The sequence below is a fragment of the Elgaria multicarinata genome, chromosome 5 (genome assembly GCF_023053635.1).
Source record: "Elgaria multicarinata webbii isolate HBS135686 ecotype San Diego chromosome 5, rElgMul1.1.pri, whole genome shotgun sequence".
Taxonomy (NCBI): Eukaryota; Metazoa; Chordata; class Lepidosauria; order Squamata; family Anguidae; genus Elgaria; species Elgaria multicarinata.
The window spans coordinates 136475479-136490330 of record NC_086175.1 but is presented as its reverse complement, the minus strand read 5'-3'; the positions used below and the strand labels follow the sequence as shown (position 1 = coordinate 136490330).

At 57.3% G+C, this 14852-nt stretch overlaps 1 protein-coding gene across 1 annotated transcript in view; it reads right to left on the bottom strand.

Annotated features, from left to right (window-relative positions):
* The window catches only part of DCHS1 (dachsous cadherin-related 1), a 51216-nt gene that overhangs the window by 13877 nt on the left and 22487 nt on the right, over positions 1–14852 (bottom strand). Inside the window, exons 2-11 of the mRNA XM_063127757.1 lie at positions 13956–14144; positions 13292–13523; positions 12842–13078; positions 11411–12415; positions 10739–10926; positions 10223–10319; positions 9584–9741; positions 8404–9241; positions 2417–2656; positions 1044–1169 (exon numbers count right to left, since the gene is read on the bottom strand). Coding sequence (XP_062983827.1) covers positions 1044–1169; positions 2417–2656; positions 8404–9241; positions 9584–9741; positions 10223–10319; positions 10739–10926; positions 11411–12415; positions 12842–13078; positions 13292–13523; positions 13956–14144 — 3310 coding nt within the window. The remainder of the gene's footprint in view (positions 1–1043; positions 1170–2416; positions 2657–8403; positions 9242–9583; positions 9742–10222; positions 10320–10738; positions 10927–11410; positions 12416–12841; positions 13079–13291; positions 13524–13955; positions 14145–14852) is intronic.

The following is a 14852-nucleotide window of genomic DNA, read 5'->3' as shown; positions in this document are numbered from 1 at the left end:
GCCCAGCTGGCCACTGTGAGGGCAGAGTGGTGAACTAGAGAGGCACAGCTCTTCTTAGGTTCTTAGTTCAGTTCTACAATGTGTATAAATTATGCAAATCAAACATATCTGCATCTATTTGTTTATTATACATTATTTGACCTGGTTCTGCTAAGCCTAGGAAACGATTACTATCCTTGAAGCTCAGATGCTTCCAAGACTGCCTCCGCAGTCATGAGAGCTAGGAACTTGGCCTTTCAAAAGTATAAGCAACGGATCCAACTAGACATTACTAGACATTATTAGATTGTAAGCCTATGCGGCAGAGTCTTGCTATTTACTGTTTTACTCTGTACAGCACCATGTACATTGATGGTGCTATATAAATAAATAAATAAATAATAATAATAATAATAATAATAATAATAATACTCAGATGTTCCACTGTGTGGGCAGAGGGGATCTGATCCTTTTCACCTGGCACTATGACCCTGACTCAGATTGCACAGATGCCCTGCGAAACTGATATCTGTTGCGGAGAAGTGGACGTGCCCAGGCATTTGCCCTTCCATGGCTCAGAGGAGGCTTTAGGGCTGGGTGAGATTTAAGTCAGGGACTCAGCTCGGGGGAAGGACCAGGGATCATAGAATCGTAGAATAGCAGAGTTGGAAGGGGCCTACAAGGCCATCGAGTCCAACCCCCTGCTCAATGCAGGAATCCACCCTAAAGCATCCCTGACAGATGGTTGTCCGGCTGCCTCTTGAAGGCCTCTAGTCATTCGGTGTAGGATCTCCTACACCGAAGGCCTGGCTCAAACTGCCCGTTCCCACCCCTGTCGGAGTTGCTCTTTAGGAACGAAGGAAGGGTGCCTGACCCAGGAGCGCTCTGGTGGATCCTGAGATGCCATGGCCCTGGATTGTGCCCTCAGCAGCGCTAAATTGCTGCCTGAGGCCAGCTGGAGCCCCCCCCCCCGAGGCAGCCACGGTGTAGGGAGGGGTGGGGGAAGAACACTTCCTTGGCCTCAGCTTTCCTCCTGCTCCCCGCCCCACAGCAGGGCCCATCACCTGTCAGCACGTGCTCTGCCCGCTCCTCATGGTCCAACGAGCGCCGGGTGCTGATGACGCCTGTGTGTGGGTCGATGGCGAAGTCCTCCCCAGAGATGCCACCATAGGACACTTGCCCACTGCTTCCTGTAGACAGATGCTAATGAGGTAGAGGAAGGTGGTCTGCCCCACCGGAGGGGTTGGAGGGGCCCTCTGCTTCCCACCCACACCCACCCACAGTGTGCCCTGAGTGCGCATGCATCTCTTCCAGACCCCCACCCCCATTGCAGGCCTCTGCACCTCAGCACTGCATGGACGTGTACCGCTTCGCAACTCCCACCCCCAGTGAGTGGGCTTGCTTTGGGTGTGCCAAAATCCATAGCCCGGCACAGCCCTTCCTGGTTGCCTGGTTGGCCTCCATGGCCCACATGGGCATCAGGATGGCAGACCAGCACCACGCCTGCGGAGCCACAGCCCCGGATCCCCCACGAGGACGGGCACAGGAGGCGCTGTACACTTGAATCAGGCCTTGGCAGGAGACATGTGGGGTCAGCCTGGCATGGGAAAGGGCCGCCCGCGTTCCAGCAAAGGACACGTCATCACAAACTGACATCCAGCTATGAAACGGGAGGCCTTGGCCACGCCGGAATTGCAGCAGGACCAATGAAGTGCGGGGGGGGGGGGGAGAGGGGGGAAGTAGCATGCGGCAGCAGGATAGGCTCTAGCCTGGGGATCTGTGGAGGGGGCTGGGTGGGCGGTGGGAGGAAAGCACCCGGGATTTCAGGCATTGCACAGGAGGGCATGAAGGTGCCGAGTCAGGCAGCAAGTGGGGCTCCCTCTGCCCCTTGGCTTTGGACAGTCAGCGGGGCTTGGACGGGAAGCTCAGCCGTCTCTCCTGCTGGCGGGGGGGGGGGGGGGCAAGGGGGAAGCATCTCCTGGGCCCACCTGTCTATCCCCCACCTGCATCCCACCCCTTCCTCCAAGGAACCTAACAAGGTGCCCATGGCTGCCCCCCCCCCCCGCTGCACCTTATCCTAGCAACGCCCTTGCGAAGTAGTCTAGGCAGAGAGCTGCCGCCCATCTGGCCCGAGGCCTCCCTGTGCGCACCCCAACACTTTATTCTTTGGGGGGGGCTCTCCCCGGCAGACTCTTTGCCTTCAGTGCAGCTAGAAAAGACCCACCGCCTGCCCAGGCCCATCCTGCCCTTCATGGGGACTGCTGTGGGTGGCCCAAGAAGGGCACCGTTCCCCAGGCTGAGCCAGACCCATGGCAGCCGTGCCGCCTGGCCAGGTACGACTTCCCGCCCCTTCCTCCTCCACTCTGGAGACCAATGGGATGGGTCCAAATTGGGGGGTGGAGGCGGGAGGGAGGAGCGGGGCGAGTCAGGCGGTTACCTAGGTCCCGGTCCGTGGCATGCAGTTGCAGCACAGGAACACCAGGAGGCAGGTTCTCGGCCACGCTGGCCTCATAGTGGCTTCTCTCAAAGGCAGGCGTCTCGTCATTCACGTCTCGCACGTGCACCAACAGGAGCTGTGTAGCTGAGCGCCGTGGGGATCCGTGGTCTGTGGCTACCACTGTCAAGTTATGCTGGGACACGTCCTCCCGGTCCAGTGCTCGCACGATGGACAAGGCCCCTGAAAGGAGAACGGGAGCCTGAGATTTGGACGAGGGCGCTGGAGGGCTGAGGCCCCACGGGGCTTCCTCTGCTGGCGTTGAGACAGCAAGCAGGGCCCTGTGGTCGCCCAGACACGCCGTGGACCCCATTTGGAACGTCTGGTTCAGGCCGGAGGACGTCGCTGCCCTCAGGCTTTCCCTTCCTGTGGCTGCCCACTGCTATTCCAGCCAGAAACAGGAGGCATCCCTATGCAGAAGGCTCGGGTCTTCAGGCTGCCGCACAGACAAGGGAGAGGCAGGGGCCGTTATTAACCCACGGCCCGGAAGACGGCTGCAGAAGAGTCACTGCCCAAGGGAGAGTGGTCCTTCCGCGGCATCCCTGGCCAGGGGAGCTTTGGCTGAGGCCCAGAAAGTCTGCTCCCCCGGAGGCAGCAAAAGGCACATCGGCTACAGCTTCTGCCCTTGGGGATACATTACACTCCACCCCACCCCACCCCCAAGGTGTTTGGCTTCTGAGAGGGCAAGCTGGAAGCAGGAGGCAGGCCGAGGGCCCCAGAAGGGAGCCGTGCCCTGGGAGGGAGTTTTGCAATTGCCACGGCATCACAGCCCTTCCGGGGCTGTTTCTGGATGGCGGGTCACTCTCGGAGGGTGGCAGGGAGCGGGAACGGCCCTTTTGGTGCTTGGCATGAGGGCAAGCTCCCCCCCCCCCAGCCTCTCTGGAACCTTGGCTTTCCGTGCATTTTATCTGCTGGGGGTGGGTGGGTGCTGGACTCTCTCACATGCTGGCAACGATGGGAGCACTGGGAGCATCCTTCTCCCAAGACAGGCTCACGTCCACCTGGTTCGTGATGGCTCTCCTGGCTGGCAGCTGGGACTTCCCTCTGGGGCTTGCCAGCCCTCCCCAGCAATCCTGCTGGGGGCTGAGCCCAGGCCTTCTGCATGCCGAGCAGGGACTCCACTACTGAGCCCCAGGCTCTGAGCGCTATGAATAGTGGAATTCTGGCAGCGGGGAGTGGCGGGGAGCGGCGGTGGCGGCAGCGGAGGCAGTGGGGGGAGGGGAGCTCCTTCCACCGACTGCTCATTGCCCCGGTCCCTTGAAGACTGGGAACGGAGTGATGCTGGCAGGAGCCGTCACTCCTCCGAAACGCTTCTTGCTGTCAGCTCAGGTCTCCAGACCCTGAGGTGGGTGAGCGCATTCCTTAATTAAGCTTATCAGTCTGAGAAGGGTTGCTTTTATTCTTGCCTTCCAGAGTTGTGGTTTTGCTGCACTCCAGAGTTACCCGAGTGATCCCCCTTCGCTTCCCAGGCTGAGCTTCAAGCCAGAGCTCTGCACCCAAGGGAGGCCACGGGCTTCATTTGCTGCCACGCTTCCTCCTACCAGCACTCCTGAGATGCTCCCCTAGTAACCAGTCAGAAAAGAAAATGTGGCCAAATTCTACAGCTTGAACTAACCTGGCAAATTAAGCTATTTCCAACCATATGCTAAGGCAGGAGTATGCAACCATTTAAGACCCAGGGAGCATGGCCAATTGCGAAGGATCATGGGAGTTGTAGTCCAACACTTCTGGAGGTCAGCAGGTCCCTGACCCCTGTGCTAAAGGACTTTGTGGTGGCAGTGAAGACTCTGCTCAGACTGGCTAAGCAAGTGTAATGTCTTGGAATGTTCACAAACATTCCATCTTTTGGGGGACGTGCTCAGAATCTTTGCATCTCTCCAGCTTTATGAGCTGATGTAAAGGTGGCCACTTGCCCAGCCTTAGGGAAAGGGCAACTACCCGCTACGCCCTGTGTGCAGTGAGCAGTGTCCCCAGGAGTAGGAAAGTCAAGGTAGGGGAGCCAAGATGGAGGGGCCCCAGATGGAAAGGAAAGAATTTGGAGGAACGATAAATGGGGGAGACATGGGCATGAGGAAAAGTAAGGCAGAAGGAAGGCCCAAGGAGAGAGGGTGCTGAGGGAGAAAGGGCAGGCAAGGCTGGCGATAGGAAAGGTGGCAGAGAGACGGGACGACGTGGAGCGAGCAGGAGGTCAGGCTGACGAACGGGCAGGAGTGGGCAGAAGCAGCGCTCTGCAGGGCACGGACTGGCATGGGCGATGGGAGCTTGACGTTGAATGATGGAGGGGCCAAAGAGAGGTGGGGCAAAAAAACCCATGGGCCCCAGGAGCAGGACAGGCTGCAAGCAGATGGCAGGAAGGAAGAGAGGCTGGCAAGCCAAGGGTGGGGGCGAGAAGTCAGGCGGGCAGAGGCTTGCCAGGCCCATGAGCTGAGGCACGCTTGACACCTTTCCACCCGCGGCACCGCTGGGACCGCTCTGCTAGTACTGCTCTTCTCGCCACCCACACCTGGCAATGCTCTCTCTGAGAGGGAAGGGGGCTCCCAGGGGGCCCCCAGAGGCGGAAAGCTCAGCTGGCGGAAGGGAGTGCACAGATGCCGCTGGCAGACAGACCCGTGGCAGTCCGGTCTCCCTTTTACAAATGAATGAGATTTCCAATCAGTAAAGAAATAAAGTGCCAAACAAGCAGAAAAGTGCTTCAATATTCACACGGCATCTTTAAGAAAAAGAAAAACAAAGCACACCTGGCTACTGAAAGGTTGCAAAGCCACCCCAGAACAGACTGCCGTTGCCACCAGGCAGGATCGGGCCCAGCTCCACAGCAAAACTGGCAGCACATGAGAGGGGGGAGGAATGCAGCCCCCTCCCCCCCCTCAAGTCCCTGGCAGGGACTGACGCTCCCCGCTCCGCCGTGACGCACCCACAGGAGCCCTGCGCTTGCCCATGGCGGTTCTGCCCTGAGGGACACCAGCCCACCTCCCCTTGGCCCCATGGGCTGCTAGTGGGCTACAGAATCGGACTCAAAGAGTACTGATCAATGGAACCTTCTCAAACTGGGGAGAGGCAACGAGTGGGGTGCCGCAGGGCTCAGTCCTGGGCCCAGTGCTCTTCAACATTTTTATGAATGATTTGGACGAGGAGGTGCAGGGAACGCTGATCAAATTTGCAGATGACACCAAATTGGGTGGGATAGCTAATACCCTGGAAGACAGAAACAAACTTCAAAGGGATCTTGATAGGCTGGAGTGCTGGGCTGAAAACAACAGAATGAAATTTAATAGGGATAAAGGCCAAGTTCTACATTTAGGGAATAGAAACCAAATGCACAGTTACAAGATGGGGGATACTTGGCTCAGCAATACTACAAATGAGAAGGATCTTGGAATTGTTGTAGATCGCAAGCTGAATATGAGCCAACAGTGCGATATGGCTGCAAGAAAGGCAAATGCTATTTTGGGCTGCATTAATAGAAGTATAGCTTCCAAATCACGTGAGGTACTGGTTCCTCTCTATTCAGCCCTAGTTACGCCTCATCTAGAGTATTGCGTCCAGTTCTGGGCTCCACAATTCAAGAAGGACGCAGACAAGCTGGAGCGTGTTCAGAGGAGGGCAACCAGGATGATCAGGGGGTCTGCAAACAAAGCCCTATGAAGAGAGACTGAAAGAACTGGGCATGTTTAGCCTGGAGAAGAGAAGATTGAGGGGAGACATGATAGCACTCTTCAAATACTTAAAAGGTTGTCACACAGAGGAGGGCCAGGATCTCTTCTCGATCCTCCCAGAGTGCAGGACATGGAATAACGGGTTTGCTGATGAATTTTTCTTCCAAGTAAAAGGAGTAGCGATGGGGAGCCCATTTGCACCTAGCATTGCAAACTTATTTATGGCTAATTTGAAGGAATTATATATCTGCCATCCTACAACAAATCCCTTTTATAAAGAGATAATTGTCTATAAATGTTTTATAGATGATATCGTTTTTATTTATAAAAACCCAAACTCGTTCGAAGCCTTTAAAAATTGGATGAATACACTTCATGATCATATTAAATTTATCTTTCAGAGTGATATTAGGTCAATATCTTTTTTGGATACAATTACATATCGGAAAAATAATGTGTTATGCTTTAAGACCTTTGTAAAACCTACGGATAGGAATTCTCTCTTTCATTTTTCATCTTTCCATCCTCGTCATTTACGAAATAATTTTCCGGTGGGTCAACTTTTTCGCTTTAGACGCATATCAACGGATCACTCAAATTTCAATGATCAAAAAGTAACATTTCGCCAATCACTCCAAGATAGGGGATACCCCCATAGGGTGATTAATGAGGCTGAACGACGCGTGAATGCAGTTTCCAGGAACTCTCTTTTGACCAGATCTCCACGTCCAATCACTGACCGACTATCATGTGCATTTGAGTATTCACCATCCGCAAATGTTATTATGAGAATTATTAATCGTCATTGGCATATTATTAACCATCTTCCAGGATGTGCGGCACCACCACGGATTGGTTGGAAAAGGACTAAGAATCTTAAAGATTATTTAATACGTTCAGATATAGATCCACCATGGTACCCCACACGTAGTATAAAAGGACATTATAGGTGTGGGGGCTGTTCAGTATGCGATTTGGCATTACAAATTAAGAACTTTCAACATCCTACAGAAAATCGCACCTTTGATTTAAAATATTTTTCCAATTGTTCTACAGAGAAGGTGGTCTATATCATAATCTGTCCTTGTCGTTTAATTTATGTGGGCAAAACTATGCGGAGTGTACGGGCACGAATTATTGAACATCGTTCCAAACTTAGAAATGGTACAACGGAGGCACCACTAGTTCAACATTTTATTGAGCACCATCATCATTATAACGATTTCCAGTTTTTTGTTATTGACAGGATCTTTCCCCTTCAGTATAATCATCGTGATTTGAATAAGGAGCTTCTCCAAAGGGAAGCCGAGTGGATACATCGACTGAATTGTATTCAACGTTTAGGACTAAACGCTACTTTAGAGCTCACAGCTTTCCTCCCTTGAGGTGATTATTAGCCAATTAAGTCACTTTAACTATACTATAAGAACTGGGAGCTTTTTCGAAATCTCTTTTAAGTTCTGAGAGCATTTCTGTCGGCTTGGAGGACGTAAGAATTATATGGTGGTAAGCTTAGACAGTTTTTTTTAGCATACCTGTGCATCATTTACTGAGTTTGTGAATTGTTTACAAATGATAAATCTCACTATCTTTCTCTTAGATAAACCCTGGTGGGTTCCTTTCTAATTGTGTAGCCGTGGCTCCTTTTGTAAACCAGTGGGTGAGGACAAAAATTTTCTGTTTTATTTGCATTGCATAACGATGTATGTGATTGGTTTATAAATGTTGAGTATGGTGTTTTTGAATTATCTTTCAGCGTCATACTGAGGAAGAATCTTCGAAACAGCTATTTGTACCGGACTACTGTATATATATATATAGACGCTTTATGTGAATAGTTCATTATATGTATTATATATATATAGACACTTTATGTGAATAGTTCATTATATGTATATTAGGAGTTTATATTGCAGGCTTTGTTGTGAATGTTAGTGTGAATATCCTAGAAATATTGTTGATGTGCCTGTTCTTTGTACATTTGTAAAGTTTTTGAATTATTCATCTATGATAGTTGTTTTGATGTTTTTGTGGTTTGAGTGTTATCACTCCTATTATACTGTTGTTAGAGCAGTACGACAATGGAACCAGTTACCTAGGGAGGTTGTGGGCTCTCCCACACTAGAGGTCTTCAAGAGGCAGCTGGACAAGCATCTGTCAGGGATGCTTTAGGGTGGATTCCTGCATTGAGCAGGGGGTTGGACTCGATGGCCTTGTAGGCCCCTTCCAACTCTGCTATTCTATGATTCTATGCCCTCCCCTCCCCCTGCTTACCTGTGCCAGGGTGGAGGTGGAAACGGCCGTCGGCATTCCCTGCTCGCAGCGTGTAGCTGACGCGCCCGTTCTCGCCCAGGTCCCGGTCCCGTGCCACCACCTGCAGCACCAGGAAGCCCGTCGGCTGGTCCTCAGGAACCTCGACTCCCAGAGGAGAGAGGAACTCGGGTGTGTTGTCATTCTCGTCCATGACGAAGACGCGTGCCGTCACAGCTGCGGAGAGGCGCTGGCTGGCATTGACAGCCTGGTCAGTGGCCTGGACAACCAGCAGGTAGGCGGAGCGCATCTCTCGATCCAGAGTGCTCTGCAGGCTCAGCTCCCCACTGCGTGCGTCCAGCTGGAAGGCCGGGTGCGCGGCCTCTTGGCGCAGGAGGCTGTAGTGCAGCTGGCTATTTGGGCCAGGGCCGTCTCCGTCCACGGCCTGGAAGGTGAAGAGGGAGGTGCCGGGGGTGGCGCTCTCAGGCACCACCACCGTGATGGGGTCCTGTGGCCAGGCGGGGACGTGGTCATTGCTGTCCTGCACATGGATCTCGACCAGCACCAGGTGCTGGCTGGGGTAGCCGTGCCGGAAGTCTTCCACTCTCACTTGCAGGGTGTGCCGCATCCCCGCCTCGTAGTCCAGCTCCCGGGTCACGTAGATCTCTCCCGTGCTTGCATCCACAACGAAGAGGCCATCCTCGCTGCTGCCCCCCACCAGCATGTAGGTCGCCGGCCCACGGGGGAGTGGTTCCGGTGGCGCCACGGAGCCGATGGGAGAGCCAGGCTGCAGCCCCTCCATGGGATAGAGCGTCAGCACGGTGGGATCAGGCCGGGGGAGCGCACGGGCCGTGGACACCACCTGTGGAGGAGACGAGGGGTGGGAAGAGAGCGCTCGGGGGAGGTGGGACATTGTTGTGGACATGCCATGTGGGGGGAGGGGGCCCTTAGCGCCAGCCCCCACCCCCAGGTCCACAGTGCACCTATGTGCAAGGCAGCCAGCCTGTGTGCCCCAGTTGCTGGGGAGCATGGGTGGGAGGGTGCTGTTGCACCGCATCCTGCTTTGTGGGTCGCTGGTCAACAGCTGGTCGGCCACTTTGGGAACAGAGTGCTGGACTAGGCGGGCCCTTGGCTTGATCCAGCCTCAGGGCTCTTCTGATGTCCTTATGTGGGCTACTGAAAAGTCATCAGGAGAAGCCTCTACCTGGATGCGCACAGCTGCCGTTGTGCTCCGGGGCGCAGCTCCTCGGTCCGTCGCTGTCACTGTGAAGATGTATTCACCCCTGTCTGCCTGGCGCAGTTTGGTGGTTGTACGGAGCTCCCCCGTGGCCACGTGCAGAGAGAAGCGCTCTGCCCAGACACCTGCCAAGAGAGGAAGGAAGCAGGGAGGGCGGGAGTCATAGAATAGCAGAGTTGGAAGGGGCCTACAAGGCCATCGAGTCCAACCCCCTGCTCAATGCAGGAATCCTCCCTAAAGCATCCCTGACAGATGGTTGTCCATCTGTCAGGGCCTCTAGTGTGGGAGAGGCCACCACCTCCCTGGGTGTGGTCACACATCTTCTTATGGCATAACGCATTTGTGCTGCTGCTCACAAACGCATCAGTTGCCACCAGACTCTTTGGCCACTTTTGCTGCAACTGAGCGCCACGGCGGTGACGGCTGTTGCCTCTCCGGAATTGGCCACATCTGCACGTGGATCATGGGTTTGGGTGGGGTGGGGGGCAGGAGGCAACTGGCTCCTTCACCAGAGGATCAGCCTGAAACCTCAGGGATAACAGACAGGGGGTGGGGCGGGGGGCGAATCACATCAGATGCCAGGCTTGGTGGTGGTGGGATCTTTACCTGACAGCGAATAGAAGATGGTGCCGTTCTCGCTCTCATCTGGGTCCTTGGCCTGCAACGAAGCAACCAGCAGCCCTGCCGGCTTCTCCTCTGGGACCTGCCACAGAGACAGTAGGGAGGCAGGGGTGTGTGTGTGTGTGTTGGCAGCCAACTTCCCCCTCCAACCCCCCAGACTGGCTCCCCATGGCACTCTGGACCCTAGCAGGCTGCCTCTGTCCTCCCGCCCTGCCCCCTCCCATGGCTCAGTGCTCTCCCGAGATTCCCTCCACGAGCACAAAGCTTCACACATCCGCGACGTGGCCCAATGAGAACCACGGCAATGCAGGGGGTGGCACCACCCCTTCAGTGATGGCCTGGAGTCTCTCAGGCCTGCCTCCCACCCCCTTCTCCTCTGCCTCCCACTTGAGGAACGACTGAGCCCTCTGTGCGCGAGCCAGAGAGGAGTCCCAGTGTGCCTTCCCTGAACCTCAGCCCTTTCCGTGGGTTGCTGCCTGCCCATCCGCCCCCTGCCCCTACCTGCAGGAGGAGCTCGCGCCCCTCGGCCACGTGCAGGAAGGTGGGGGCGTTGTCATTTTCATCCAGCACGGTGACGTAGACGGTGCCCGTAGCGCTGCGTGGGGGCGTCCCCCCATCCTGCACCAGGACTTGCAGCTGGTAGCCGGCTTGCTGCTCCCTGTCCAGGCTCCTCCGAATGCTCAGTTCTCCTGGGGAACATGGGCCCAGTTCAGCGGAGGTCAGGGGCGGGGACCTCCGGAGTCCACTTTGGAGGAGTTCTCGGGGATGCCAAAGTGGCGAGGCCAAAACACCCCGAACACTCAGCATAATGCAACTTCAGGCTCTTCCTGCCTCTCACTCGAGGATTCACTCCGCCGTTGGAGAGGCCTTTTAGAACGAAGGGGTGGGTGGGGGGAGCCGCGCCAAAGCTGTCAAACGACCCCGTGCTTCAGGGAAAGGGGATAGGGCGAGGGGGGTGTGGCTGCCTGCGGAGCCCCGGAAGGGCAGATTTGACCCCGTGGTTGGAAAGCCCCCTCTTGCTTAGATGACCATGCTGTGCCTAGCAGCGCTCTCCTGCCCAGTCAAAGCACACATACACACACAGCCCTCCCTCCCTCCCTCCCTCCCAGAGGGGGCAGCTGCTGAGAAACAGGTGCCTCCCCTCCCCCCCCGGCCCACCCCCAGCTCTCTCACCGGTCTGCGTGTGGATCAGGAAGTGGCCCTCGAGCGGCACCAGGCGGTAGGTCAGGCGGCTGTTCTGCCCGGCGTCCCGGTCGCTGGCCGTCACTCTGCCCACGCTGCTGCCAGCTGGCCTGTTCTCTGCCACGGTGAAGAAGTAGCGCTCCTCACTGAGCCGGGGGCTGTTGTCGTTCTCGTCGGTGACAGTGACCCGCACCGTGCTGGTGCCCGTCTGGCGCCCCTCGCCCTCGCCAGCCACCGCCAGGACTGTCAGCAGGTAGAGCTCCTGCCCCTCCCGGTCGAGAGTTGTGCGAACGTGGAGCCAGCCGGTGTCGGGGGCAATGCCGAAGCTGGCGGCATCCCCGTCGGCACGCAAGTGGTAGGTGAGGGGAGCGCTGGACTGCCGCGCCAGGGCCCGCACTTGCAGGAAGTGAGTGCCCGCCGGCACCCCCTCCCGCACTTCCACCCGGTAGGTGAGCGTGTCGAAGACCGGCCCGTGCTCGTCCTCCGCCTGCACGTGCACCAGGAGGGCGAAGGTGGCGCTGAGTCGGGGGGCTCCGCCGTCTTGCGCCAGAATGACCAGCCTGTAGGGGCTGCCGGCCTCCTGCTGTAAAGCCCCCATCAGCCGCACCTTGCCTGAGAAGGGCTCCACAGCGAAGGCGCCCCCGCCGCCCGAGGCCAGCTCGAAGTGCACCTGCCCATTGGCGCCGCTGTCACGGTCCCCAGCCCGGACGGTGTACACCACAGTGCCCAGCGCCGCCCCCTCCGGCAGCAGCACCGAGTCGGAGGGCACGGGGAAGGTGGGTGCGTTGTCATTCACGTCAGACACGCTGATCTGCACCCGGGCGCTGCTGTAAGCTGGGGGAGAGCCGCTGCGCGCCTGGACTTCCAGCGTCAGGGCAGGATGGGCCTCGTGGTCCAGAGCCAAGCTGGTGTGGAGATGCCCTGAGCCCGGGTCGATGGAGAAGTATCCGTGGGGGTCTCCCGAAGAGATGGAGTAAAGCACGCTGTCCGTATGGCCTGGAGGGAGGAGAGAGCGGGAGTCCGCCACCACTGGAACGACGAGGCCCCTCCCCTGACCTCTTCTCCCCAGTCAGAGGGGTCAGGCCCCGCCGGGAGCCCTTTCGCCTTTGGCCCCCGGTCAGCCCAGAGAAAGGCATTCAGCATGGCCAGCAGTTCAGCTCTCGCCCCTTTCTCCGGCTTCACGGTGTCGGGGCTCAAACAGTGAATGGCTGCCTTTCATTCCCCCACCCCAGACGGTCTCGAGGGCTGGTTTGAAGCCTCTCTGATTCCGAAGGGGAAAGCTTTGCACTGAATCTCTAGAAGCGAACGGACGTCGCGTCGTATCTGGACATGCCTCCGCCTCCCAGGTTCTTGCTAACCTGCCCTGCCAGTGTGGGTTTTGGGCTGGGCCAGGGAGAGGAGGAGGGTCCCATGGTGGCACACCTGGGGGGTTGCGGGCATAGATGGCACCCACGCTGCTGCCCGGCCGGATGTCCTCTGGGATGGTGAAGTAGTACTGGGCACGCTCAAAACTGGGTGGGGAGACCGTGCCGGCTACGATGCTGATGTTGACGTGAGCATTGGGCTGGGCGGCCAGCCCTCCGCCGTCCCGTGCGGCGACCTCCAGCTGCACGAGCGTGTGGGCTTTGCCCATCAGAGCCCGGAGCAAGGAGATGGCACCTGTGGAGGAGGAGGAGGAGGAGGAGGGAGAGAGAGAGAGAAGGGGGGAAGCTGCTTGGGAGGCCGGTGCCCCTCCCCCACCAGGGTCAAGCAGCCCCTCCCTGGGGGACGGGCAAGGACTGGCAGCCCACCAGGGTGGGACCCAGAGGGGCCGCTGCGCCGCCCCTCACTTCCTGCCTGGCTCTTGGGGGAGCCACACCCCCCATGCCTCACCAGTGTCTGGGTTGATTGCAAAAAGGGCGGGGGCACTGCCCGTGGCAATGTGGTACGTCACCCGCCCGTGCAGCCCGTGGTCCTTGTCATGGGCCGTGACCTTCAGCACTGCCGTGCCGGGCTGGCTTTGGGTGCTGATGCTGGTGGCGTACTCCAGGGGGTAGAAGGCCGGCGCATTGTCGTTGACGTCCTCCAAGAACACCTTGACGTAGGCCATGGAGCTCAGCCCGCCCTGGGGAGAGAGGGGGGGGGTGTTGTCGGTGGACGAGCCAGACCCACCAGAGCGCAGCCAAGCCTGCAGAGCCAGGGGTGGCTCTCGGCTGCCCTCAGAGCTGGTGCCCAGATGAGTTCTGCTTGGGTGGGGGCAGAGCCCCAAGCCCCTAGTGTGGTTGGCAGGCAATTGTGGGGCAGGATCAGACCCTGAAAGGGCAGTGGTGAGGCATGCAGGGCACAGCACGGGAATGGCCCTCAGCAGTTGGGAAGGCCTCAGCCAACGGGCCTCCTTTCAGGCAGGCAGCAGCAGTTACTGCAAACCCCTCTGCCCAGCATCCTCCGGAGACACCCCCCTACCCCCGCCCCCGTGTGGCTCTTGGGCTGGCCTGGCAGGTCCCTCCCGCTGCCAGCTGCCTGTCCCCCCCCCCACAGCACCTTGTTCCCTGCTCACCCCATCAACAGCTGTGACGGTGAAGTCGTAGGAGGCGATGCCCTCGTCGCGGTCTAGGTCCCGTGTGGTGCAGAGCTGGCCGGTCTCTTCCCCAAGGCTGAACGCCAAGGGGGCCGAGCTGCTGAGGCCGGTGCCCAGCGAGTAGGAGAGAGCACCCAGGGAGCCACTGTCAGCATCTGTAGCTGAGACCTACGGGCAGCGAAGGGGAACCCCAGCTGTGATGCAGGAGATCGCAGGAGCATTGCCAAGCCCCCAGCTGCTCAGACTGTGACCGTAATTCTGATCCAGGAGGTGGATCAGAATTAATTGTGTTTCATAGGAGTGCATTTTGTGAAAATCTGCGCATGCGGAGTGTAAGTGATCAGTAAACGGACGAGTGCTCTGTGTGTTGTGAGATAACGGTGAGCACGGGGAAGTATCCTTAGAGCTGGAGCGAGGAAGCTTTGCCCCAAGTGAGTGGGTCAATTCTTGGCAGTAAAAGCTCATTGCTTCAGGAGGGAGATAAACCTTCACCAGGGGGCTTCTAAAGCCACCAGGAAACCTGGCTGCACCCAGGAGAGGCGCTACCGAGGTCAAGGGCAGAAGTGACGACTGCATCCCAAAAGTCAAGATGCAAAGAGGTGTGATTAAGTGACGAGGACAAGACCCTATTAGGGTTAGAGGGGAGACCTAGGAGTAGTGCCAGGGTGGCCTCCATAGCACGGCGGGGGTCATCGCTGCAGGACAAAGCTTGCGGGAAAGAGATTCAAGAGTAGCATTCGACACCCCCCCTCACTCCCCCTCCTGGGCAGTATTCCAGGACACTGGAAATAAAGGAGCTCCCAAGAGCTCCCTGCCCCAACCGGGTGGCGGTGGGCAGGCTGTTTGCCTTCCCAGAGAGAGTGGGAGTGACACAGT